Here is a 24,581-nt window from a genome sequence, read left to right on the forward strand (position 1 = left end):
GTAAACTTGTTTCTTTTTCACTTTTAACCAAGTGACTGTGTTTTTATTGGGGACACGTGCCTGGGACAGGAGTGGAGCTAGTTGAGTTTTCCTGCTTGCCCTTATATTCCGCTGTGTGAACTCTGCTAGTAAGATTAAACAATCTTGCTTACTTTCCTGAGTTTCTAACGATCCTCAAGAAAGAACTACATTTTCCCAACAGTTTTGTTAATAATTACATATTATATATTTATTCAAAATTAAAATTCTGACAGTTTAAATTCACCCCAATTAAACTCCTCTGTCAGTCCCCAAGGGATCTTGTAGCACCTTTGATTCTGGAGGATGGGGCCATGTCAGCTGCATTATTTCTACAGTGCAGTTGCACCAATACTTTAGGCTTTCTGGTCTAGAACTGTTGGAACAAAAGGAATTCAGTCTTTCAATGCTATGGAACCCAGACTCCACACACACACACACACACACACACACACGGCAGATGTCCCTAATTGGCTCAGTTTTGGCTAAGATCAAGTGTAGCACAGTGGGCCCTTGGTATCCACCTGGGGTTTGGTTCCAGGACCCTGCCCCCCCTCCCCCTGGATATCAAAATCTTTACATGCTCACATCCCATTATATACAATGGCATAGTAAAATGTTGTTCCTTATATAAAATGGCAACATCATTGTTTGCTTTTGGGAATTTCTTTGGGCAGGCGGGGAAGGGGGTATTTTCAAGATGTGGATGGTTAACTCTGTGAATGCAGAAGCCACCTGTATCTTAATTACATATTATAGAGGAGATGAGGGGAAACAACCTTGGGCTGCTGCCACTTCTGAGACATAGTTGTTTGTGCTTTCTGTGAAATGAAGTGCAGTCCTATTCACACTGGATTTAAACGAGTTACAGTGCAGTGGTGTTCAAAGGGACGGTTTTCAGGATGGTGTGACCCCCCCCCCTTGCTGCCAGTGTGCAATGGTGCAAGGAGCAGAAACAAAAACTCCTGTAGGGTTCTGTCATAACTGTTACTCTGCTGTTTTCTGGCAGGAGGGGCTGGTCATATCATCCTGCATGCCCCATTCCCCAGCACTGTAGATCTCTGTCACTAGATGCATCTGGATGGCTTTTAAGGTGGCTTTTACAGATTAGAAGATCAAGAGATGGAGCATAGCTCCACTTCTAAGGCAGTACTTTGACCTGAATTTGCTTGCCCCTTTCAGAATCTCAGGACTCTTAAGCAGGAGAGGAGCTTCCATTCATGAAACATTTGAATGAAAAGATGGATACCCGTAACACTTTTAAAAAAGATTCTGGGCTAGAGCTCAGTGCAAGACTTTGCATTTTGGAAGGTCCCAGGTTTGATTCCTGTATTCTTTTCTGGGAAAAGACTTTGTTCCAAACTCAGTAGCTCAGGGACAGAGTCCATGTTTGGTGTGCAGGACATCCCCAGTTTAATCCCAGGCAGATCCAGCTAGAACTAGGAAGGAGGACCCCACTGACACTAGCAGCGCTAGTGAAGCCAGGGGCATCACTGTGGGGGTATTGTGCTAGTTTTTTATGTCACAACTATTACCACGACATTTAGTGATAAATGGGAATTATAATTGATGATACTACATACTACATCATACAGAATGCTTAGTAATTTTTTTTTGTACTACGAGTGTGTGTATGTTAATGTGGGATGGGATGATATCATGAGTTATAGCACTGAGTGATGCCAACCCTAGTGATGCCACTGACCCAGTGCCACTGAGCGAAGCTCCTACTTATCCTAGGAAGACAGACCAGTGGTCTGAGTCATCCACCTTACACTTCTGGTGTCTTCTCAGAAGTAAGTCCCATTTGGATCAATGGCAGGTTGGATATTCTCAGGTAAGTAGGGACAAAGTGACAGCCTTGATATTTAATTTTGTTGTTATTGTTGAAATGTTGGTGGGGCTTACATGATGCACATTACCTGATGAAGGTTTTGGTGCTATGAGCTTTTTTTGCTTTGTTTTGACAGATGGTGGCTCTGCACTGGGTCAGTGCATATAACGTCTTTATATTAGTTGGAATATGCAGAAGCTGCCTTGGAACCTTTTCTGTTCTCATCATTTTTAAAATGAGGTATGCACTTGGCCTCATCTGGGGTTTTTTGTCCCCCTCTCCACTTTTTGGCCTTTTGGCAGTCTGTGTAGCTCTTGTAGGTTCCCAGGGACAGAAAAGTGGCCCCGGGACTAACCTGTTTAGGCACCATTGATTTACAGGAATCTACAGCTCTATCAGAACTTGGGAAACCAACTTGTTTAAAATAAGAACTCCCAGTATCCCCTGCCCCAACCAGCATGGCTACTGATTGGGCCAGTTGTAGCCCAATATCCAAATAATGTGAGCATTTTCCTTCATTTGACAGTTATAACAATCTATTAATGACACAGAAAGCTTTCTTTCTTTCCTATCTACACTTTGCTTTCAGTGCATGTGTTTTTTCTTTGGCCTTGTGGTAGTTTCCAAATTTCAGATTCCTGTCTTTCATTTATTGCTTCCCTCTCCTCCCGCCCCCTTCCCTGTCTTCAAAAGTCCAACAAAGATCTCAGGGTGCCATCTACTGGAGTAACTTCTAATAATGACATTTTAAAAAAACAGCAATTAATGTTTGCCTTTTTAAAAAAACAACAACATACTATGTCAGGTTTGAACATTAACATTTTCCAAAGGGTTTTTGGGGCTGTACTGTGGCTCAGATTGTTAAAACACACAATTTCCTGACTCTCATTAACACTTCACAGAGGGTTTCCAGAATAGGTTGCAGCTACCCATTGAATTGACTATCGATTATCTAGTACTCCATCCTTCCTTCCGGTTTTAGTTGACCTAATTGATTTTAGTATGAATCTTTTAATGTATTTGTGATTTAATTGTTATTTTAGGGAGGGGAGGGTAGAATTTGGGATTATTGTATATTGTTATTTTACTATGTATTGGACTGTTTTACTGTAAGATGCCTCGGTCCTAGTCGGAGTAGGCGACACATAAATAAGTCATTTTTGTTGTGGTTGTTGTTGTTGTTGTTGTTAATAGAACCTATGAGCCTCCCCATCTGTTAAGACTGTGATTCAGTGCATAGCCTTAAATGCAGGCGGGCTGGGCAGACTCTGTTTTGAAACTGAAGTGAAGTAACCAGTGTTGTAGTGGCAAATTCTGAAGTTCAGGCTCTCGCCAGGAATTAAAGCATGATTTTACTTTAATTGCCATAGCACTGTCCTATGGGATCCTGGATATGTTTAGTTTGTGGATGGGCCTTTAGAATTTTCAGCTAAGGAGCTGTAATGCCTCTGGCCAAACTACAAATCCCAGGATTCCATAGGATGGAACTATGGCAGTTAAAGTGGAATCCTAGCACTATAATCCTGGAGTGTGAAAGGGCTCCAGGACAGTGTCTGTAACACCACCCTCACTGCTGAACATTTCGGGCAGCTGTGTTGATGTAAAACAGCTTACAGCTGTTTTTCAGGTCTTTTGTAAAGCTAATGGGTCTTGCTCACTCAAGATCAAGCAGACACCCTCAAATACAACAAGGGTAGGTCTTAGCAATATATGATTGCAGCTGAATGCCATTCCCCTGCCCTTGTTACTGGATTCTAGCTAAACTCAGCAGAAACAAGGATACGTGCAACATAGTCCCTGCTTAAAAAAAAAAAAGTCTCAGGACTTTGGCTCCTCCATTACACCATTGTAAGTGATATACAGAGACACATTCATCATCTAAAGAACCTCCACTACCATTGGTAAAATCTGGGCACAAAAGTTAGAGTTGTACAAACTATTGTATTCCCTATTACGTACAATGCATGGATGTAAGAGTTGGCCAGTGAGGAAAGTGGATAAAAAGGAAAATCAATTCATTTGAAATGTGGTGCTAGAGAAGAGTGCTGAGGATAAGCCAAAAAGAGAAACAAATGGGTCCTTGAACCGATTTAAGCCTGAATTTTCCCTGAAAGCCAAGATCAGGGGTAGGCAACCTGCGGCCCGTGGGCCGATGCGGCCCGGCGAGGCCTTGGGACCGGCCCAGCCTGGTCCTGCCGCCGATTGCCGCCGGGCCTTTGGGTGCAATTGTCTATAGGCCTCAAACAGCATTTATATTAACATTTTTAAAAAATCAGCAATTTTTTTCGTGTGTCCTCATTTTTTTTTTAAAAAAAGTGTCTTCCATTTGAAAATTTTGTCCTACATTTGTCCTGGTTTATTTATATATTAATTTTTAAAAATATTTAATTATTTTTTTTTGGCTTCGGCCCCCCAGTTGTCTGAGGGACAGCAACCCCGCCCCCGGCTCAAAAAGGTTGCCTACCCCTGGCCAAGATATAATTTGAGGCTGTCATACTTTGGTGACATCATGAGAAGGCTGAAACATTAGAATATAATGCCAGAGAAGGTGGAGGGATGTAGAAAGAGAGGAAGGCCACATGGTAGGTGGGCAGACTCCATTAGGGAGGTCATGGGTATGAATTTGCAGGACCTAAGCAGACAGTGGAGGATGGAGGGGGTCTTGGAGATGTCTCATCCAAGGGTCACCATGAGTCAGGTCATCTCGAAGGTGGTTAACAACAACAACCATGACCACTGCTTCCATGTGTGGCCTTCACTCTGGTCTTTTTAGCCTTCAGAAGCTAAGATGCTGAAATTACATGGGGTGGGGCGGTGAGCTGCTTTTGGGAAAGCTCCCCATAGAGATGTTTGGTTGCTTATCTTTTATCTTTTGGAGTGCAGTTTAAAACTTTGTGTTGGGTGGAACTGTCAGGCCTTTAGCAATTAAAGATGATTCTGTTGTGTTATTGCTGCTTTTCTGGTATTTTAGTCTGTCTTCTTATGCACTGTATGCTTTTTTGGAAATAAGCCTGAATACAGTAGGAACTCACTTCTGAGTTAAATGTGCTTAGCATGCTCAGCCTGTTTTAGGCCTATATTGTGGTTCACTTAATTTTGTTCGTAATGTGCTTTAGATCCCCCTGAAGTTGAAAAGACAGAGTGTGCATTTTAATACATATTAAAATACACAGAGGGATTATTAAATATCACTTTATAACACTTATGTAAACAGTTTCAACACACAACTGAAGAAGAGAGTACAGGGATGGGGTGTAGTGAGTTAGGGTTGCCTAATTGTCCCACTATACTAGGGACAAAATGTGGAACAAATTCTAGACCAAACGTAGGACAACTGCCAGGACAAAACTCAGCTAGGACATTTAAGAAAAATGGAGGATCTTAAATGTCCTACATTTTGGGCTGAGTTTTGTCCTGCAGTTGTCCTACAGTTTGGTCTAGAATTTGTCCTATATTTTGTCCCTGGTAATAGTGGACAATTATGAGTTGGGCTTTTGTCATCGAGGCAGATGGGTTTTGGAGTCCTTATTAGCAGCATGGCCAAAAGCATATTAGCTGTCCAGTGGTAGAGTATCAGTGATCACCTTTGAAACTTTTTGTATTAGCTTGGCTCTTTGAAGCTGAGAAGAGACTGAGGGAGTGATTTTTTCCCTCTCTTGTTATTAACATGCTTGCACAGTTCTTCTGTTAGCTGTGGGAGAAAGGAGAATAGTTAATGCTTGAGAACTTTGTTTGCATATTGCAAACAATATGCATTGTTTGTTTCTGCACTACATAACACTTGGGAGTCTATCTTCCATTTGGGTTTGCCTATGGGGAGACCCCCACTTAGAAGGCATATAATTAGTTATGGGAAATTTGATCACCAGCTGCCAATTGAGTAGAATTAGTTGTTTAGGTGTCCAGCTCTACCATGAGCTATGAGGGGATTATGGTGGAATGCTGCTCTACTGTATACCATCTGCTGCATCATTTACCACCAGTAAAAGTTATAGCAGTAAGCTGGGAAGTGTTCATCACCAGATGAAGTCTTGGGAACGCCTGAAACTGCACCAAGTTCCAGTACAGACCAGGACACTATTCAAGTAGGCCTATACATTTATAAAAGCAGAAATACAGCCAACCCTCCATATCGACGGATTCTTTATCCACAAATTCAAGCTACAATGCCTTGAAAATGTTAAAAAAATATAAATTCCAAAAAGAATGTCATAGCATTTTCTTGCCAAGAACTTTGCCATTGCTTTTGTCTGAGGCTGAGAGTGTGTAACTTGTCCAATGTTAACCCAGCAGGTTTCCATGGCTGAGGGGAGATTTGAACCCCAATCTCTTGGAGTGCTAGTCCAGCACTTAAGCCACCATACTCCATTAGTTCTTTGGAAAATTACACACTTGGAAAAGTTCTGTTGTTATACATTTGACTGCATGATGACACCACAAAGCTATATCAGAATGAGGGCAAGGAGTATTGCTCTCACTTTGACTAGTCTTTCTTAAACTACGATATATTGTCACTCAGATGTGGCTATGATAGATATCAAGAAAACAAATTAGAAGGAAAGCAGAGCACTCCCCACCTCCCTCTGAATGGGCAAAGCTTCCTGCCAGGATAGTACATTTCATCAGGGCCAATGTTTTTCACAAAATGGGTTTTCCATTTCCTCTCAGTCTCATAGTGCACACATCACACACTAACAATGGGGGCAAAACAATTCTTATTTTCTTAGCAAGTTATCTTGCTTTAGGTACACAGGATATAGAGTCAAAACAGTACTTTTGTAATAAAGGGTTACTGAAGGGTATTTGAATCTGTGGTTTACTTCTTGTGAACACAGTGGGCCCTTGACATGTTCTTGGGTTTGGTTCCAAGACACCCCCCCCCCCTTTCATGGATATCAAAATCCATGGATGTCTCATTAAATACAATGGCATAGTAAAATTGTGTCCCTTATATAAAATAGCAAACTAAAGGTTTGATTTTTGGAATTTATATATATTTAAAATATTTACAAGCCATGGAGGCTTGAATCTGTGGACAAAAAAAATATCTGTGGATATGGAAGGCCGACTGCATTAGCAGACTACTGCTATTTTGTGAATTAAGATTTCCTATGCACACCATGGCATTTTAACTGAATTTATTGCCCTTCATCTGAAAACTGTCACAGTGAGTCTGGGCTGAAAAAGAGGAAAATGAAAGATTGCTCATTTGATGTAATATAAAGCAACAGTTTCTGCTGCTGAAGGCCGGAGAAAGATAGAATAGCCAAATGCAAAAGTCAACATCATTGCTCTTTCTTTAATAACTATTGCTAAATCTGCTTTATGGATAATCTTATCTCAACCAGGAATGCCCTTGTAACCTCCATGCTTGAATATCTTGCTGATCAATCCTATAGCCATCAATGGGAAAACATGTTATCATCCATTTGAACCAGGAGGTTGTGATAACATGGTAATGTATCACAGAGTGCTGGCTGGGTGTACCAGGAGGCTGAATTGGCCTCATTTAGGTGCATCAGGTGTCTTCATGCAGCACTATGCTCACCCTGGGGGATGAGGTGGTGGTGGTCTACTAGGGCCCATCAGTATCCTGAGCAGGTAACCCATTCAGCCTGTGCGTGTATGTTTCTGAAACTGGAAAAGGATACAGATTCTGTGGATGGTGTCCTGCTGACCAACAGTCTCCCCTTCTGAGCTGGCTAAAATAATCTCAGATATATTGATGAAGCTGTTTGTTCTACTCCTCACTGGAAAGAATGGCTGAGGAACTCATAGCTATACAGAAAACCTGGGTATTGCCCAGGTAATATCTGGCCCCACACATTCAACTGGACATACCATCTGCTAGTCAGAATGAAGATGGTATATGGATAAGGGAATCTAATACAGGCTGACCTCCATTAACAATGCCCATGACAAAGAAGCTTTAATGTTTAACTTATCTCCCCCTTTCCTCCTCGTATGTCTAGCTGGATTTCTTTAGCAGCATCAGCATTTGGAGAATGATGGAGGAGGCCTGGAGAAACAGACTGTTGCTAGTGGGTTGCAGCAGTGCACCTGGGATAACAATGCAATACAGCTTTAGCTGGGAAAGAATGGGATTCTAATGTAGCTAATCCTAATATAGCCATATGTTCCTTCCTACAACAGGCAAGTAAGCAGCATCTGCCTTTAGAATCCTACTGAGCATCTGTGAGCAGAAAAACAGAGAGAACAAGCCTTCCTCACTAGCCATCCCCAATGAGTTCAAAATGCATAGTGTCTTGCCAACAAAATGGAAAACTTAAGAACAGTGGAGGCTAGTAAAAGGAAAAGTCATGCCTGGATGGATTTTGAAAGAAGTCTTCAAGTGGTCTATAGAAAATGTGCAAATGTTTTTGTTTACTTGTACAGGGTTTACCTGACTTGGTTGTTTCTTTTCACATCTGCATATTGTTAGTTTTGAATTAAAAAATTCTGAAACATGTTGAGTGGCTCTTCATGGCAGGAATCTATCCCTGTTCTATGTTATCTTTGCCTCTGGTTCCAAATGTTTTGTTGAAGAAATCATGCCCAGCAACACATGTACTTCATTAATTCAGGTATATCAGTGTAGTTCCATAGTTAGAGACAGAGGACTGCCCACACTTCACCACTTAATTCCATGGCATATGGTATAGTGATTTGAGTATTGGAAGATGACTGGGAGACCAACCAGGGTTTGAATCCCCACTTAGCAATGAAAGTCACATTCTCTCATCCTTAAAGGAAGGCAATGGCAAGCCTCCTCTGCACAAATTTTACCAAGAAAACACTGAGAAGGTTGACATAAATTGAAGTTGATATATCAGTTAGACATATTCCTAAGAAGACAGTCTCTTCTATTGTGGGGAATGGGTTACTGGACTACAGCTGGAGCCAAGGCATTTTTAAAGTAAAATTTGTGTGTCTTTACAGACACCTAGTTCTAGCTACCTGGAGTTTAAGGCGGGGCTCAGGGGATTAGATCAGAAGAAATATACACACAAACTCTCTAACTGCCCCTCCTGCATCTCTCTAGCATTTTTAGCCGCTCACTTTCCTGTTATTGTTTTAGAGACCATGCAGTGATCATGTGCACATGAACTGGTCTGAGAGACTAGGTCCATTGTGGGCAATCTCTGTGGGCCCAGCAGCTGGTTTTTGGCCTCCTGGACCCCACTGAAGGCTGCTCCACTTGCTGATGAGTCATTCCAATCCCAATTCCTGGTTATCTTCATACTGCAAGATGGATGGTGGATTGGGGATAAGAGAACCAACTTTAAACACAAAATCTAGCAGGAGAAAATTTGACTTCTATTCACCTGGACTGAAGAAGCAGCTAACCCCCTCTTAAAAGTGAACAGAATACATTATTTGGGTAGGGTAAGCCATCAATTTAATTTGTTCCAGACTTTAAAAATGGACAAAAGATGCAACTCATTATAAATAACAACAAACCAGGAAGGATCACATGTGTGAGTGTGTAAAAGAGACAAGACAGCTTTTACAAAAAGACTGAGAGAAAGAGAATTACTCCATCCATTCAACACAACAATTCCAAAAGAAGACAGATTAACTACTTATTCAAAAACTTGCTAAATACTCAGGACAAGATGTAGATCATCTAGGAAAAGCAAGAAAGAAAAGAAAATATCTGTACAAAAATGAATAGATTTTCTTTCTTTTTTAAACATCCTATTGAGGCACATGAAATACAAACTCAGTTCTATTTTATATATACAGATTTACAATAGATATTTTTTGGGGGGAGGCAGTGCCAGAACAAAGAACAAACAAACAAATGACCTTCAAAATATATAAAACTTGTGGCAAGTAGCTGATCAAAGGTGAAAAAAGAGAAATCTGTACACACTCAAGTTGAAGGCACAAATACTAAAAACTATAATCATGCAAAACAATTAAAAACAAACAAACATAAAAATCTCACCCTTATTCATAGGTACAGTTGGTGCAAAAAAGCAAAACTAACGGCTCCCACAATAAATGCTTACAGCAATTCTCAGTCAGTATATCAGTACTGAAACATACAGGAAGTGCAGTGTATGTTCTGCCTTGTAGCATAGCTTTGAAGTTATGTTCTGCCTTGTAGCATAGCTTGAAGTGGCAGAGTGTTAATTTTACAAGGTGGGGTAATGAAACTGAGCAATTATCCTGATGGCACCAATGGCGTAGGAGGGGAAAACTTGTAGGATTTCCCCATTCTCCCTGTTGTGACCTTTGTGAAAATGTTTGGTTGCTTGAATTGTTTTTCTCCCAAGTGCATGGATGTTCCTGTGCTGCTTGTGTCTTCACTAGAACCAAAGTAAAAAAGCTTGCACCACTTGCTTATCTGTACAGACAACTATTTTTACACCAATGGAAGATCTAAATACTTTTAAACAAATATTTGCTGGTTTTTTCTCCTTCTTGACATGTGCTCTATGTGTTCTGCAACCAAGACTAGAGTTGATTTTTGGCTGCCAAGTTTCCCACCAGAAGTTAATCTCCAAAACTCACCTTTTCAATTTTGTCATTCAACCCAAGCCACTCACATTTAAAAGTCATGTGCTATTTGTAGCTTTCATAAACATGCCCTTTTTATAATTGGTGAAATGCAGTTAAGTGCTAGCTCAAGTCTGCACCATGGTAGATAAGGAAACATCAATTGTCTTCACTTTGCTTATTCATGGATATTTCCCTGCTGAGATGAATATTACTCGCTGAGGTTCTCTCTGATTTTAAACGATACATACAGAAATGGCTGCTGTATTCAGGACAACACAGTTCCAAAGTACTGTATTTCTCCCTTTCACCTCAGCATTTCTAACTACCCAACTACCTCAAGCCAACACTCTGCAGCAGCTGGTGGCTTGCTCCAGTTTTTAGCCCAAACTTCAAAAAAACCCAGTCCAAAGTGCTGAACTCTTTCCCCAGATAAAGTCAACATCTTGGACAGCTCCTTCAAAGTATGAATTTAAACCCACCGTGGATTCACTGTTATGTGGATGCCACCAGCCCTCACTGTCAACAGGACTGTCATGAACTTTTGAACTGGTGATGCGTCTTAATTCCTACAAAGAATCCTACTTTAACATCAAGCTGTTGTTATAGGCCTATATCTGACTGCTAGTCCCAACAAGAGTAGGTGCATTGATTTAGCATGTTCCCATTGCTTCAGTGGGTCTACTTTAGTTGGCATTAGTAATTGACCCTAAGGGCTAATATAAATGCTGTTTAATGATACAACTATTCTTTTTCAGTGATCACAAGTTAATTTTCCAAGCCTGGGTGGCAAGAGGAAGACACAGAGGGATTGTGAGGAATGCAAAGTAATAGTTTTAACCAACTGCAGTATTTAAGTAAAAGTGAAATTCCATCAACACACATCAAGCCATCAGATCATTAAAAAAAAAAAACCCTTCCTAGTTGACCACTAATTGTTTTAATATCTGATGCCTGGGATTCTATAAAAGCATCAGTAAACCTGGATCAAAAAGGCCTCAAATATGTTTAAGAAGCAACAGTGTAAAGCTGCCCTGAAAGATTTTGTAAAGCTAACAGATCTTGCTCACTCAAGACCAAGTTGCCTCCCTCAAATACAACAAGGGCAGCTCTTAGCAATATAGTTTTGCAGCTGCCCTTGATACTGGATTCTAGTTAAACTCAGCAGAAAGAAGGACGTTGAACCAAGAGTCTAAACCTGATTTTCATTCAAGCAAGTGTTCTGATAAGAAAATGGAAAATAATTGTGCTGAGAAAAAAAAAATATTGTTAGGCTTTTGTCTCTCCCCCCCCCCCCTTCCCCCCCCCCAAAAAAAAAAAAAAGCATTGTGGCATCTTATTGCTTGATCATAATCATCCACTCTTGCCACTGCATCTCTTGCTTAGATTTGTATGTGGATTATATTGAGAGCCTCATTCTGGATTGGTTTACAAATCCAAGTGAACTGGCAGTACTCTTTGCCACTATTCTGGTTCAGTTGGTTCATATGATATGTCAGAGAGAAGGATTTGTATGACACCCTGCGGCTGAAACTTCATATCTTATGATGTGTTTTTTCCTCATAATAGAGAGATTACAAATTAATAAAATTCCCCTCCTTCAGTGTGATATTGTTGATATAAGCAGATGTTTTGGTACAAGTCATTTGCAAGAGTTGTGCCGATCAATACAATCTGAATCAAGATACAGAATAATTAAAACCAAAACAAAACGGTTGGGTGGTATCTGATGGGTCAAGCCAGCAGCAAGAATCCTTCTTAAGGCACCTTTGTGAATAAAGACACATACACCCACTCTTTACTCTCCAGTTGACTTGCCGTGTGCTAAAGGGCTGGAACACCCTTGTTGCATCTCCTGCTTCATTGATTAAACCCACCTAATCCAACCATTCACCTACACTGCTTTTAAGTGTTTAGTTATTAAAAACTCCTAGAGATTCTACAACTCCCCTGAGAAACTCTTCTGGCTAGAAAATTCTACATGCCTCAATATTCTGACTGCAGTTTGTCTGCTTTCTCCCTTTGACTTGCCCATGCCAGGCAGATGTGGATTCCTTACTATGCTGACACAAGGAAACCTTTCATGAACCTGATTGGTAGAGCAATCCTGTGTATGCCTACTTAAAAGGACTGACTTTCTCTGAAGTAAATACATGTAGGAGCACAGGCTCAGTATGATAGTAGACCAGCTTCCAGCCTTCTCTTCTTCCAACTAAATTCAGTTCCTTCTGTCTTTATTCACATATACAGAGATGAGAAAATCTCAAACGTCCTTAGCAAATTCATCCATGCAGAGAATGTTTTCATCTAAACAATGTATCTTTGTACTGCATGGCACATACAGTTCAACTAATGACTTCTCAAAGAACCTCCCAGCCATTGCTGATCCTAATCCATGACTTGGAATTGTATATTTTTTAGGGAGGGGGAGCATAGGAATGTGTAGTTTCAAGAAATCTAAACAAGCAAGCCAGATTCTGTTACCATTCTTTCAAAATGGCAGTCTCAAGACAAAGGCACTAGGCTAGAAAAGATAGTTGGCCACTAGACATATCACCCATGTTTGTGTGCAACATCATTGGCATCAATAGCTATAAACAAAACCAAAATTGGCACATTACTTATGAAAGCTCATGTAAAGATGATTGCAAATAGTTATTGGGCTGAGGACTCGAAGAAGTCATCATTCAGTATCTTGTAATGGATCAGAGGTACTCTAACCCAGTGTCTTCATATGTATTAGATTTCTACTCCCATGTCCCATGTGGGCATACTGGATGGGGAAAATGGGAGCTGTAGTCTGGCATTCCAGAGGACACTAGGTTGAAGAAGATTGCTCTAACTTAAACCTCTCTACAACACTTGCTTTATCAAAACTATTTAAAATCTTTCTCCTCACAGCTCTTGGAAAACACACCATAGTCCTCCAAGACAGAACAGTTAACCCTTGTGCTTAACACAAAACCTTTCCTTCAGTTACTCCAGTTCCTTACCTCCTGCTTCCAGCCAACACAAGCACTTTCCCTCTTCACTCCCCTCTCTCAACTTTCAGCATCTCTGCACTTCTCAAATCTCAACATGCCCAGTACTTTCAGCATTTAAAGAAAAAATGTCATATTATTAAAATTGTCATCACATCAAACACTGAAATTCACTTTACCTCCAGCCCTGTAAACATGGCCAAAGCCATCACTTACTTCATGAACCAAAGTCAAATCACTTTAAATGTTGGGAGGATCCACCCTCACCTTTCCCCAGAGAGTCACAAAGTGTTAAAACAAGTTATTTATGGAGTGGAAAGTGAAGATACTGCAGCACATATGAGTTTATTCACCCTTGAATAAAGTAAAGTAAAACAAGTGAGTGATTAAAAGCCAACATAAACACTTAACGCTTAGGCCTAAAATCCAGTTCTTAGTTCCAATGAAGTATACCCAATAAATCAATAGGAGCTTGTAGATTTCCCCTTTTTGTATGCTACATTGATTCAATGAGTCTATTCAGCACTAATAATTCAATTTAGGCATTTAAATTTAAATACTTTATGTTGTTCACAGAACAAAGAAGATAATGTGGCATAATGCATTCAAGTCCATTTTAGTGATTTTGTGAATCCACTGGTCATCCTTGGAAGGGCAGTGGGGAGGAACCTGCATGTCTGTGTGATTAAAAATGACTGTAAGATCATGGACTCAGTGTCAAGCCCATCAAATGCAAGTGTTAAATGCAGAGATGATGGCAAAGTAAGTTTAAAAATCATTAGCAATCTTAAGCTAGAGATCACTGGAACCTATGGTAGAAAACTAGAAATAATTTCTGTCAGGGGTGACTCATGCAGGACCACAAAGTCTCCTTTAGAAATTGTTCTGCCTCTGGACACAGCCAACAAAATTTTCCAAAATCTCCTGCAATGAGAGCTAGGAGTAAGAATGGTCTTAATAACCACCAAAGGTCTGAGGAATGCACATACACTGTTTTACTAGCCCAGTAGCTCATCCCTACTTAACTATACATTTTCTTCACATTTCTTTTCCAAAGAAACAAAGGGGAAAATGGTACCCAACAATAGAAAGAGATGCAGAAAAATAACATCTTTGACTGAAAAGTTCCTGAGCACCCAAAATTTCTATGATGATTCTGATGAAAACATCTTTATATACTGAGGAGGAGAAAGAGGAAGACTCATGGGAATGTCCTCCAACATACTTTGTATCTCAATGGTATGAAGAAAGCTAAAAGAAAGCTTGGAAGAACTGGGTGGGTGGACTGCCTGTGGAATCTATATTTCCCTGGAATCTGAGGCCCATTACAGACGGGCATAAAGTACGGACTGGGTCCATATTAGGGTTAGAAAGGGGCATCCCTTCCGGATGCCCCTAACCTTAATATGGACTGAGTCCGTACAAAATGGTGGCGCCCGTTCCACATGGGGGCCGCCATCTTTACATAGCGGACATGCTGCGTCCGCATGCCATGCAACTCATATGATGCTGCGAGTGCGCCATTGGCGCCTCGCGGTGTCATATCTGCGCCGCAAAGAGAAGCGCCATTTTGGTGCTTATTTGCAGTGCGGAGGAGCCTCGCGGTTTGGACGCTGGGGCTCCTCTGCGCTGCAAATGGCGGCGGCAAACTGCCCCTTCTGGGTGGTCTGTAACGCGCCTGAGATTCACTAACTAGAGCTCAGCACAAAAGGCATAGAATGAAAGAGTTCTGAGCTTAGGTATCCAATCCCTGCTTATCAAGTACTGTTTTTATTTCTACAGCTTAATTTAGAGGAGGAGGGGATCCATTTCATTCCCAGTATTAGAAAATAACTGGAATAAAAATTCCCTGTCAGTCTCAGCAAATCACCAGTAGTCTACCAGAAGAACTAGATTCACTTGCTACAAACCCTTAAAATGTTGTTTTAGTGCATTGAATATAGCATCAAACTGATCAACACTAGAGAGTTGATGTTTTCATTTTTTTCCCCCTAGCTACTGTTCCTAGGCTTAAAATAAAATGTACACATCAAATTTAGTGCCTTTTTAAAAACAAGATATGCTTTAACTTGGAACTGTAAGTTTGAGATCAGCTTGCAGTAATTAATACTACACGTATTTACAGATACAGGAATCTTTCCAGCTGTATAGCTGTTTTACACATTATGCATTTTCTGCATGTGAACTGCCTTGGCAAGTAGGGAATAGCACAAAACTTGCCTTAGACAACCACAGTCTCTCCCTCTCTTACATACATACACACACACACGGACTTATATGTGCCTGATTGTCACATGCAACAATACACATGCAGCTTTCATGCTATTTCCTACACAGAGAGCAACTCCATGCAGAAAGGCAGTCATGTGTGAAGAAGCCTTTACAGGGCATCCTTTAACTGGAAGAAGCAAACTTGCCTTCTACTGAGGTTAGTGATTTCCCTGCTGTAGTCAGCCTGTTCGATGATGTACATTGAAAACAATGTTAAAAAATTACAAAATGGTGAATGAGAAAAGAAAGAATGAGCCAGAGTGACCTTGGGAATGCTTTCAGATAGTAGTTGTGATTCCAGATGGAAAGTTACTTTTCTGTAGCTGCAGACAAAGCTTTGATAATTTTCATTTGGGAACTACACCTCTGAGAATGCCCCAGCCTGCACAGCCACTGGCCAAGCTGACTGGAGGATTCTGGGAACTGAAGTCTCAAAATGTAGCTTTTTCAAACTGTGCCAAAGTTGACTATGCAGCCTTTATTGGGTGAGCACTCCTAGTTTTTCCTGACCCACAGATCAGACGTGCAACCAGCTCTCATGCTCTGCTGTGACTTGAATAAAACTGAGCTACCATGCTGAATAAATAATATGGTGCATAAACAAACTTTTGTTCTAAAGTCTCAGTGAAGAATTTTAAAAACATTGCTCTTCAGTAAGCACAAGGACTGAGTTCAGCCTCAGGTCCCTGGAAATCTCATTAAGGCAAGCATCTGTACAATTGCCACTATTAAATAATTAATCTGTGCCTCCAGTGGTGTTGAACTGATAATAACTGCAAAGCAAGGCTGAAACCAGTGGAGATTGGAGAAACTTCTGGGCACTGAGATGCAACAATACAAACCCCCAACAAACACCTCTCAAACCCCAAATCTAGGCCTGTTGATTTCTAATGTCAAGAAGGTGATACAGAACTTCTAATGTGCAGTCCTTAAATGGGCAGCAAAGCAGCTCTCTGGGCTGGCTCCACAATTTAATACAGGGGTTGCCAAGGTTGCCACAGTACAGTGAGTTTCAGGATGCCTTTCTTGCCCAGTGCAGTTCAAAACCTAATCTCTGTCAACACAGTCCTTCCACTATCTAGTATCTTCCATATGTGCTAAATCACCATACCCAGAATCCACTATCCAGCCTACGTCTCCCAGAATTGGCCATGATGGCTGTGGAATTCTGGGACCTGAAAGTTAGCTGAAGGATTCTGAAAGTTAATCAGCTGACATGTCAGGAAGGTGTCAGGTTGGAAAAGACTGTTCTTGCCAGTACCATTTTTGGGGCAGTTAGTAAACCTGAAGTATAGAAAGATATGTAATAAACAATTTTGTAGATCTGAAGCACGGCAGAATGTTGGCAAAAGGTGCATGCCTGTATGTGCAGATGGAGGTAATACTTCTGGCTGCCAACTGCTATCAAGGTTTTATGGCCATTTACGTGTCTTTCACATTTCACAATTCCAGCGCTATGATTCCATTTTAATTGCCATGGCAACATACTTTGGAATGCTAGGACATGGAGTTTGGTCAGGGGCACCAGAGGGGATCCCTGGCTGAGGATGCCAAAGGCCCCCTCCCTTCACTGCCAATCCTAGGAGCCATAGCAATTAGTGGAGTCATAAAGCTATAACTGCGTGATGTGAAAGAGATCTAAGATACTAGATATTTTAAAGATGCTTAAAAACAAAATAATATATCCAGTTCTCTACTCTTTCCCCTTTTGTGTCTTACAGTCTTTTTGAAGAAGCAATGATATCACTGATCTTCCTGCAGCTTCAGCAGCATAGTGCCAGGAAAACAAAAACACCCCCCAAAATCAACATACTCAGCACCAGTGAATTGAACTTGGACGTGCAACACATTTCTAAGACGAGGGGAAGAACTGCTGGTAAAGATGTGAGCATGGTTTGTGGGGGAGGAGGAGAATTGGCACTAGATATGTATCCAGTCTTTTATCCTCACATCTCTAGAGGTAGTGTCATTTTTTGTCCAGTATCTAAAACAGTGCAAATCCAACTACGGTTATTTCAATACAATCCTGTAACAGTCTGTCTCCGCCCCCATCACAACACCTCCAAGTGGTGAAAGTGCATGAAACCTGACCAAGCCAATTATGATTCACAGACAGAAGTATAACAAACATCATATAAACATGCCCTGTGTATCCACACAAGGTTTTCATTTTATATATATAACACATATATATATATTTATAGGTTCATTTACAGTAGCAGAGTGATATTTGGGTTCAATGGCATCTTATCAGGTACATAAGTCCCTGCTGGTTTCCCTTTCTGACCCCAGATCCTCAGTTTTTGATCTCCAGGATGGATGGGTTGTGGTCCAGAATGGCTAGGATGATCTTGTCCATGTACTGGCGCAGTCTGTAGTTGATCTCCTCCTGTTCTTTAAGGGCTTCCATGAGCTGGAACAAGGAAAAGAGAAGGGCTAAATTAAAAAATCTGTTCCAGGATGGCAAAACCACTCCAGATTACTGTATATATACATATTTATGTGTAGAAATTTTAGTAAAAAAGTTGAACCAAAAAATCTGAGTCGGCTTATCCACAGGTCAGTATGAGTACTGTAGTTTAATTCTTGTTTAAAAAGGAACAATCTCTTGATGAAAGTCAAGAGTGTAATCTGTCCTGGAATCACTGACACCTCCCTCCCCTGGCGCCCCAGGTACTCTCTCATCCATTCAGCCTTTAGGGTGAGCAGTTACACCTGATGGAACTTTGTATGTTCTTTGGCATCATTTTCCATTATTTCAGCCTTTAGATCATTTGTTATATGCCCCTAGGTTTTAGCCTTGATTTATCCATGGGTCATATCAAAATCATAATTTTGTCCACAAACCTGCCTTCGATTTATAGTTCAGGATATACAGTAGTAAACACAAATAAACCAAAAGGTCCAGATGTACCTTTGACCTTCAACCCTTTAACTAACTGTGGAGGCATGTCAATTTAACAACAACAAAAAAATGGCAGGTCTTTTAAGATAATAATAATAATAATAATAATTATTATTATTATTATTATTATTATTATTATTATTTTAGGCACAGTGAGGAGAATGGGAAGTACTTCACTCTGCTTTTGTCTGTAATGAGAATTATCCCCTTCAGGTAGAGAAAGAGGCAATTCAGCCCATTCTTCAAAAGTGAGATCTGCCCCAATTTCCCCACCTGTAATTCTGGGGGCTAATATACAACTTTGTGGAAGTACTGAGAATAAAACCAGCCTATAGTTCAGGGATAAAGGGAAGCAGCGGCTTAGTGGTTAAGACACCAACTCTGATGATTGGAAGGTTGGAAGGTTGGCATTTCGAGGCCTGGGTGCTGCATGATGGGGTGAACTCCTATCACTAGTCCCAGCTTCTGCCAACCTAGCAGTTCGAAAGCATGCAAATGTAAGTAGATAAATAGGTACCACTTTGGTGGAAAGGTAACAGCATTTGATGCAGTCATTCTGGCCACATGACCACTGGAATAGTTCTCGGACAACGCTGGCTCTTCGGCTTAGTAATGGAGATGCACACCACTCCCTACAGTCAGTTATGACTAGAAATTCATATCAAGAGACTACCTTTACTTTTACTTTGATAGTTTAGGGATGGGCAACTCTGGCAGATCTGGAGATCAGTTTTCTGCCCCGACACTCTCCAGAGCTTGAATGCACTTCCAAAAATAGAGGGCTGGTGGGGGGGGGGGGGAACAAACCCATTATTTTGGCTGTTTATGGCTTAGAAAAAAAACTTTTTTTTAATTTTTTAAAAAAGCACAAGGTGTCCCAAAATCTATTTAAGAGGTAACCTGCTGTCCCTGGAAGTCTCCAGGAGAGGCAATTCAGAGGGAGAGAATAAGAGTTTCTAAAATAGATTTTTGGGGGCTGCACATGGCCCCACAGCTGCATTTCACCTATTTCTTCTTTTGCTGCATAGCAGTACTCTGAGCATGTGTGTGTATGTGACTGACTTAGAGGCTCTATAGCTGGCATGCACAGTTATGTCACTCCAATGGAGAAGAATAGTGTGGTGGGACAGAGTAAGGGGAATGGCTGGTGATGCTGCTTCTGCAATTTCTACCCCACCTCCAAAATCTAGCTCCTTGAGGCAGCTATCTTATTCTACCTAGTGGGAGAGCCAGCCCTAAAAGAGGTTGCTCTCTCTTCAAGGTGGTGGAAGCTGGACTGTCTACTTTCAAGGATACTTGGGAGGTTGTTCTTCTCACCATTACCTTTCCCCTCTGTCTGTCCCTTCCCTTCTGTGCCCCTCTTCCCATGCAATGTGCTACTTTTCCCCACAGGAATAAAGGACAAAGGCACATATACATGGCAGAAAGAAGACTGGGTTGAGGGCTAACACTGCTCCTTTAAGAATCAAATCAGTCCTGATAAGCATAAATCATTTGTGGTGTCTATTTTATGATCATACTAGAATATGACAGATGTGGGGAAGTGACTCATTTGCTATATGCCAGGTCCATTTATTTTCTACTGAGTTTTATCTTTAGAGACTTTGAAAGTTCATGCACATTAGAAACCTCTTGAATCTTATGCCTTTGTTTCCTGTCCCCATCCAAAAGCTCCTTTATCTTTAAATCACATTCTCACTTGAATAAATACAACTGGGAAAACAATTTTTTTAGTAAGTCTGTATCTGAAAAGTTTACATCTGATATTTCAGCATCCTAACACGCAGGCTTAATTAAACATGTCTGAGTTACACTTAAATCTGTATACAGCAAGGGAGAAGACATGATCATTATCCATTGAGATATGCTGGTAGAACACTTCGTGCCTGCTGAATGCTGGAATTGTTGCAGACAATGCTGGCCAGATGGAATTGCTCTGACTCTTAAGAGCTAAGGAGACTATTCAACATTAGAGACTGATGAATCTCTTAGTATTGGTTTCTCTCAGTTTCTAATTTCCTAATCTATTTTTATTTTGTCCTCCAATTTTTAAAAGCACAATAAGATTATTAGGCACTTCTACAAGTACTTGGGTCTTTATGGATTTTTGCTTAAAGTACAGATGTTGTAAGTATACAAAACAGGTGGACAAATCAGATTAAGGGGCCACATGTGCTCCTCCAGTGCAGGCACAAAAGAAGTCCAAGGGAGGATACCCATGTGCACAGTGTCTTTCTCTTCTGTTTCTCAAGCCTCACAGAAAGTTTGCCAACAAGTGGACAAGAGGGCAGAAACATAAATTGAAGACTCCTCAAGATGGCTTCCTGTAATTGCACATTAAGGTAAAGGTAAAGGTTTCCCCTTTGATAAGTTTGTCAAGTCATGTCTGACTGTACGGGCAGTGCTCATTTCCATCACTAAGCCAAGGGAGCCAGTGTTGTCAAAGATGATCCCATGATCATGTGGCCAGCATTAATACATGGAATGCTGTTACCTTCCCATTGAAGTGGGATGTATTTATCTACTTGCACTTGTACATGCTTTCAAACTGCTAGGTTGGCAGAAGCTGGGACTAGTGACGGGTGCTCACCACATCATGTGGCACTTGCATCTCGAACTGCTAACCCACAAATCTTGCAACCATCAGAGTCAGTGTCTTAACTGCTGAGACACCATGTCCCTAGGAAATGCAAAAGTCATAGGAATTTTGTTCACTCCTAATGCATGGGAGAACCCACATGTTGGCTAAACCAAAATCAATGTTGAAATATAAATCTGCCAACGCAACTTTGGCAGTACTTAAAACTGAGTTTCAAAGTTCAGAGCTTACAGTTAATCTGTTACTTGTTTGCTTAGCATTGGAGTCTGGCCACTGGGATTTCTCTCATTCTTTTTCCAGTATGCTCATTTAAGCACTTTACCTCATCTCTGGAGGCAGAATCAATTTCAGCAGCCAACGACTGGGCTTTTGTCTGTGTTGCAAAAAGGTTCTTGGCTTCATAAAGACTCAGGCTAAGAATCTGCCCATTCAGGTCATCGTTTTGGTCACGAAGCTTCTGATTCTCCTATGGAAAGAAGGAAATGAGAAAGGAAGCAAATTTCACTTTTGACTAAATAAGGAACAATTCAGTTTTGAAATACTAAAGGGACTTAATCCACAGTTTGAAAATGTTCAAAAAAAGTATAAATTTCAAATATCAAACCTTGATTTTCCATTTTTTATAAGGGACACCATTTTGCTATGTCATTATATTTAATGGGACTTGAGCATACACAGATTTTGTTATACACGGGGGATCTTGGAACCAAACACCAGTGTATAACAAGGGTCCACTGTATACAAGAACTAGCCTGATTCAGTGCTAATGGGGCAATAGGTAGTCCTCAAGCAACCAACTGCCCCTTGCAAAAAAAAAAAAAAAAAAGCTATACTGGGAAAACAACAGGTCTCCCTCTTTATTTGAACTTGTGGTGCCACTGCTGTAATTTCTCATGTAAAGACTACCTGTTACTTGAAAAAGTTATTTTTGGACTACATGTCCCAAAATGCCTCAGCCAGAAAACCCAAGGCTAAGCTTGCTGTGGGATTCTGGAACTTGTAGTCAAACAAAGTACCTTGACAAAGTTTTGATTCCTTTCAGTCAGTTTCATTTACATTCAAGAGCTAACTATGGTTTTTCACACAGCTGTGAAATCAATGCTCCAAAACCTTGAGCTTGTGGGCCAGACCCTCATACAAAATTTTCATGAATGGTTGACACACAGGGGATCCAGCAGCCTCCCACAACATCAATTTCATGAGTGGCAAATGTCAATTGGTGGTTATATGGAACAATAATGTGTACTAGAGTAAAGATGCACTTCAAATTCACACAAAACCAGATAAGTGTGATATATGCAACCTGGTTGTTAAGCTCCTGACTAGACACCTGTCAGATTTCACTGCTAACTTGCAAATGAGGCCTTGTGCATACCCATATCCAGAGATGTGAGGTGGAAAATTTTCTATACCATACACACACTAACACAAAAATTCATCCAGAATTGTCTGGACAGTTGCAATCAATCATATTAGATGGCTAAATATAGGATATTAATTTCTGATTATTCTTCTAAGAATTAGGAAACCCTAGTGCTCAGAGGAATAGACTAACAAATGAAGGCATTGATAAACTCAGCTTATGAATCAGCATAAGTAGTAAAGATAAAATGTGGTAGGTTGCTTGCACACACAGACACATGTCCATTCTTTAACTCAGTGATTCCCAAACTTTGGCTTTTCAGGTGTTTTGGACTTCAGCTCTCAGAATTCCAGACCATTGGACAAAATGGCTGGGAATTCTGGGAGCTGAAGTCCAAAATACTTCAGTTTGGGATTAACTGCTTTAATGAAATAGAAGACTTACCTAATTGTACTGAATCAGCTTTTTCTCAGCTTGAAATGAACTGGTATGTAGTGCAGACAGTGAGTGAATGAAGCTGAGGTTACCATGGTTATAGTTACAGTTACAGTAATAATTAATTAAAATTAAATATCCAAAAGTCACTAGATCCTGTCTGATCTTGGAAGCTAAGCAGAGTAAGCTCTGTCTAGCACCAGGATGGGAAACCACCAAAGAAGGTGCTATAGGCTATATTTCTGAGGAATGAATTGGTAAAACCACTCCTGAGTATTCCTTGCCTAAGAAAACCCTATAAAATTCATGGGGTCACGATAAGTTAACATGCGACTTGAAGACACATATACACAGAAAAGAAAGTTAAACTGGTACAAGTTTCAAGTACAATTCTTTTTCAGTATATGTCCTAAAGAGAGGTCTTTCATATGTGTTGGGATATAGCAACTTCCCATGCTAAGACTTTCTAGTAATGCATGTCTATGGTAGTTCATTGCTTACTAACAACCCCCCTCCTCACTCCCCCTCCTCATTTCCTGTTTACCATGAGGACACCTAATTTCCTTTGTCTTGAGTGAAGAAGAAACAGGATGAATCGCCATTAGTACTAACTTGCTTGCAAACTCATCAGCATGTCTATCTCCGGAGCGGATGCATGCTGAGGGAGCATCTTTCTTAAGATGCATGGAGACTACTTTTCTACCTCATTTTTCTTGCATCATGAAGCTAGACCTGTGTATCTCTTCATACACATGATTTTGTAAGTAAACTTATTTTCTTTTTTCACTTTTAACCAAGTGAGTGTGTGTTTTTATTGGGGACACTGGGGGCTGGGAGAGAAAGGAGTGGAGCTAGTTAAAGTTTTTATTCCTGCTTGCCCCATCATCATTTTTCTGCTGTGTAAGCTCTGCTAGTGAGATTAAACAATCTTGCTTACTTTCCTGAGTTTTCTAACGACTCTCAAGAAAGAACTACATTTCCCAACAATATGTAGACATTTTTGTGAAATATAATGGAACAATATTATTATTATTATTATTATTATTATTATTATTATTATTATTATTATTAACCTTTACTTAATATGGTGTTTTCTTTACAGCATTAGAAATATTCCAATAAGAAATAATTTCCATGTCAAAGCTTTGAATGTGTTTGGATAGAACATTTATTAGAGCACAAGAATGTTTTTCAAAAAAGTTTCCCATTCTACTTTTTTCAGAAAACTAACCTCACTGCCCATGTCTATAGTTTAGGAAAGTTACATTTTTGATTACTAGTATCTAGAATCCTGCAGCCAGCATGGGGATTCTCAGATTTATAATACTGGCGGGTTACAAACGGCCCTCAAGGGGCCGTTTTCCCGCCGCCGCCATTTGCTGCGTAGGGAAGCCCCAGCTGCCAGACCGCGAGGCTTCCCTGCGCAGCAAAAAAGGAGCGGCGAAATGCCGCTCCTTTTTGGAACGCGGAAGTGGCGCCGCGAGGGGTGGAGTGCGCCCTCGCGATGTCACTTCCGCCGCGACACGTCTGGACGCACAGCGTCCAGTACGTCAAAATGGCGGTGCCCATGTGGATGGGCGCCGCGAAAAAGTACGCGCTCCGCACGTACTGGGAGGAAGGGCCGTCAGGAAGGTATGAACCTTCCTAACCCTAATACGGTCCTTCCTAAC

General features: G+C 40.7%; 1 protein-coding gene and 1 long non-coding RNA gene across 7 annotated transcripts in view; one reads left to right on the forward strand and one right to left on the reverse strand.

Annotated features, from left to right (window-relative positions):
• The window catches only part of LOC121923324, a 37,571-nt gene extending 29,037 nt beyond the window's left edge, over positions 1-8,534 (forward strand). For 2 of the 3 annotated variants that reach the window (XR_006102358.1, XR_006102357.1), the window contains exons 2-3: positions 1,989-2,092; positions 8,006-8,534. This is a non-coding gene — a long non-coding RNA (uncharacterized LOC121923324). Of the gene's footprint in view, positions 1-6; positions 1,856-1,988; positions 2,093-8,005 lie in introns of those variants that run through there. The other variant, XR_006102356.1, reaches the window with a different exon arrangement.
• Positions 8,535-16,181: 7,647 nt separating this feature from the next.
• RAB11FIP4 (RAB11 family interacting protein 4) overlaps positions 16,182-24,581 on the reverse strand; it is a 274,208-nt gene continuing 265,808 nt past the window's right edge. For all 4 annotated transcript variants that reach the window (XM_042453654.1, XM_042453653.1, XM_042453652.1 and 1 more), the window contains 2 exons: positions 21,436-21,579; positions 16,182-18,022 (listed from right to left, as the gene is read on the reverse strand). In XM_042453654.1, the coding sequence (XP_042309588.1) occupies positions 17,906-18,022; positions 21,436-21,579 (261 nt within the window). In that variant the 3' untranslated portion in view covers positions 16,182-17,905. The remainder of the gene's footprint in view (positions 18,023-21,435; positions 21,580-24,581) is intronic.

The sequence above is a fragment of the Sceloporus undulatus genome, chromosome 2 (assembly GCF_019175285.1).
Source record: "Sceloporus undulatus isolate JIND9_A2432 ecotype Alabama chromosome 2, SceUnd_v1.1, whole genome shotgun sequence".
In the NCBI taxonomy this organism is placed as follows: Eukaryota; Metazoa; Chordata; class Lepidosauria; order Squamata; family Phrynosomatidae; genus Sceloporus; species Sceloporus undulatus.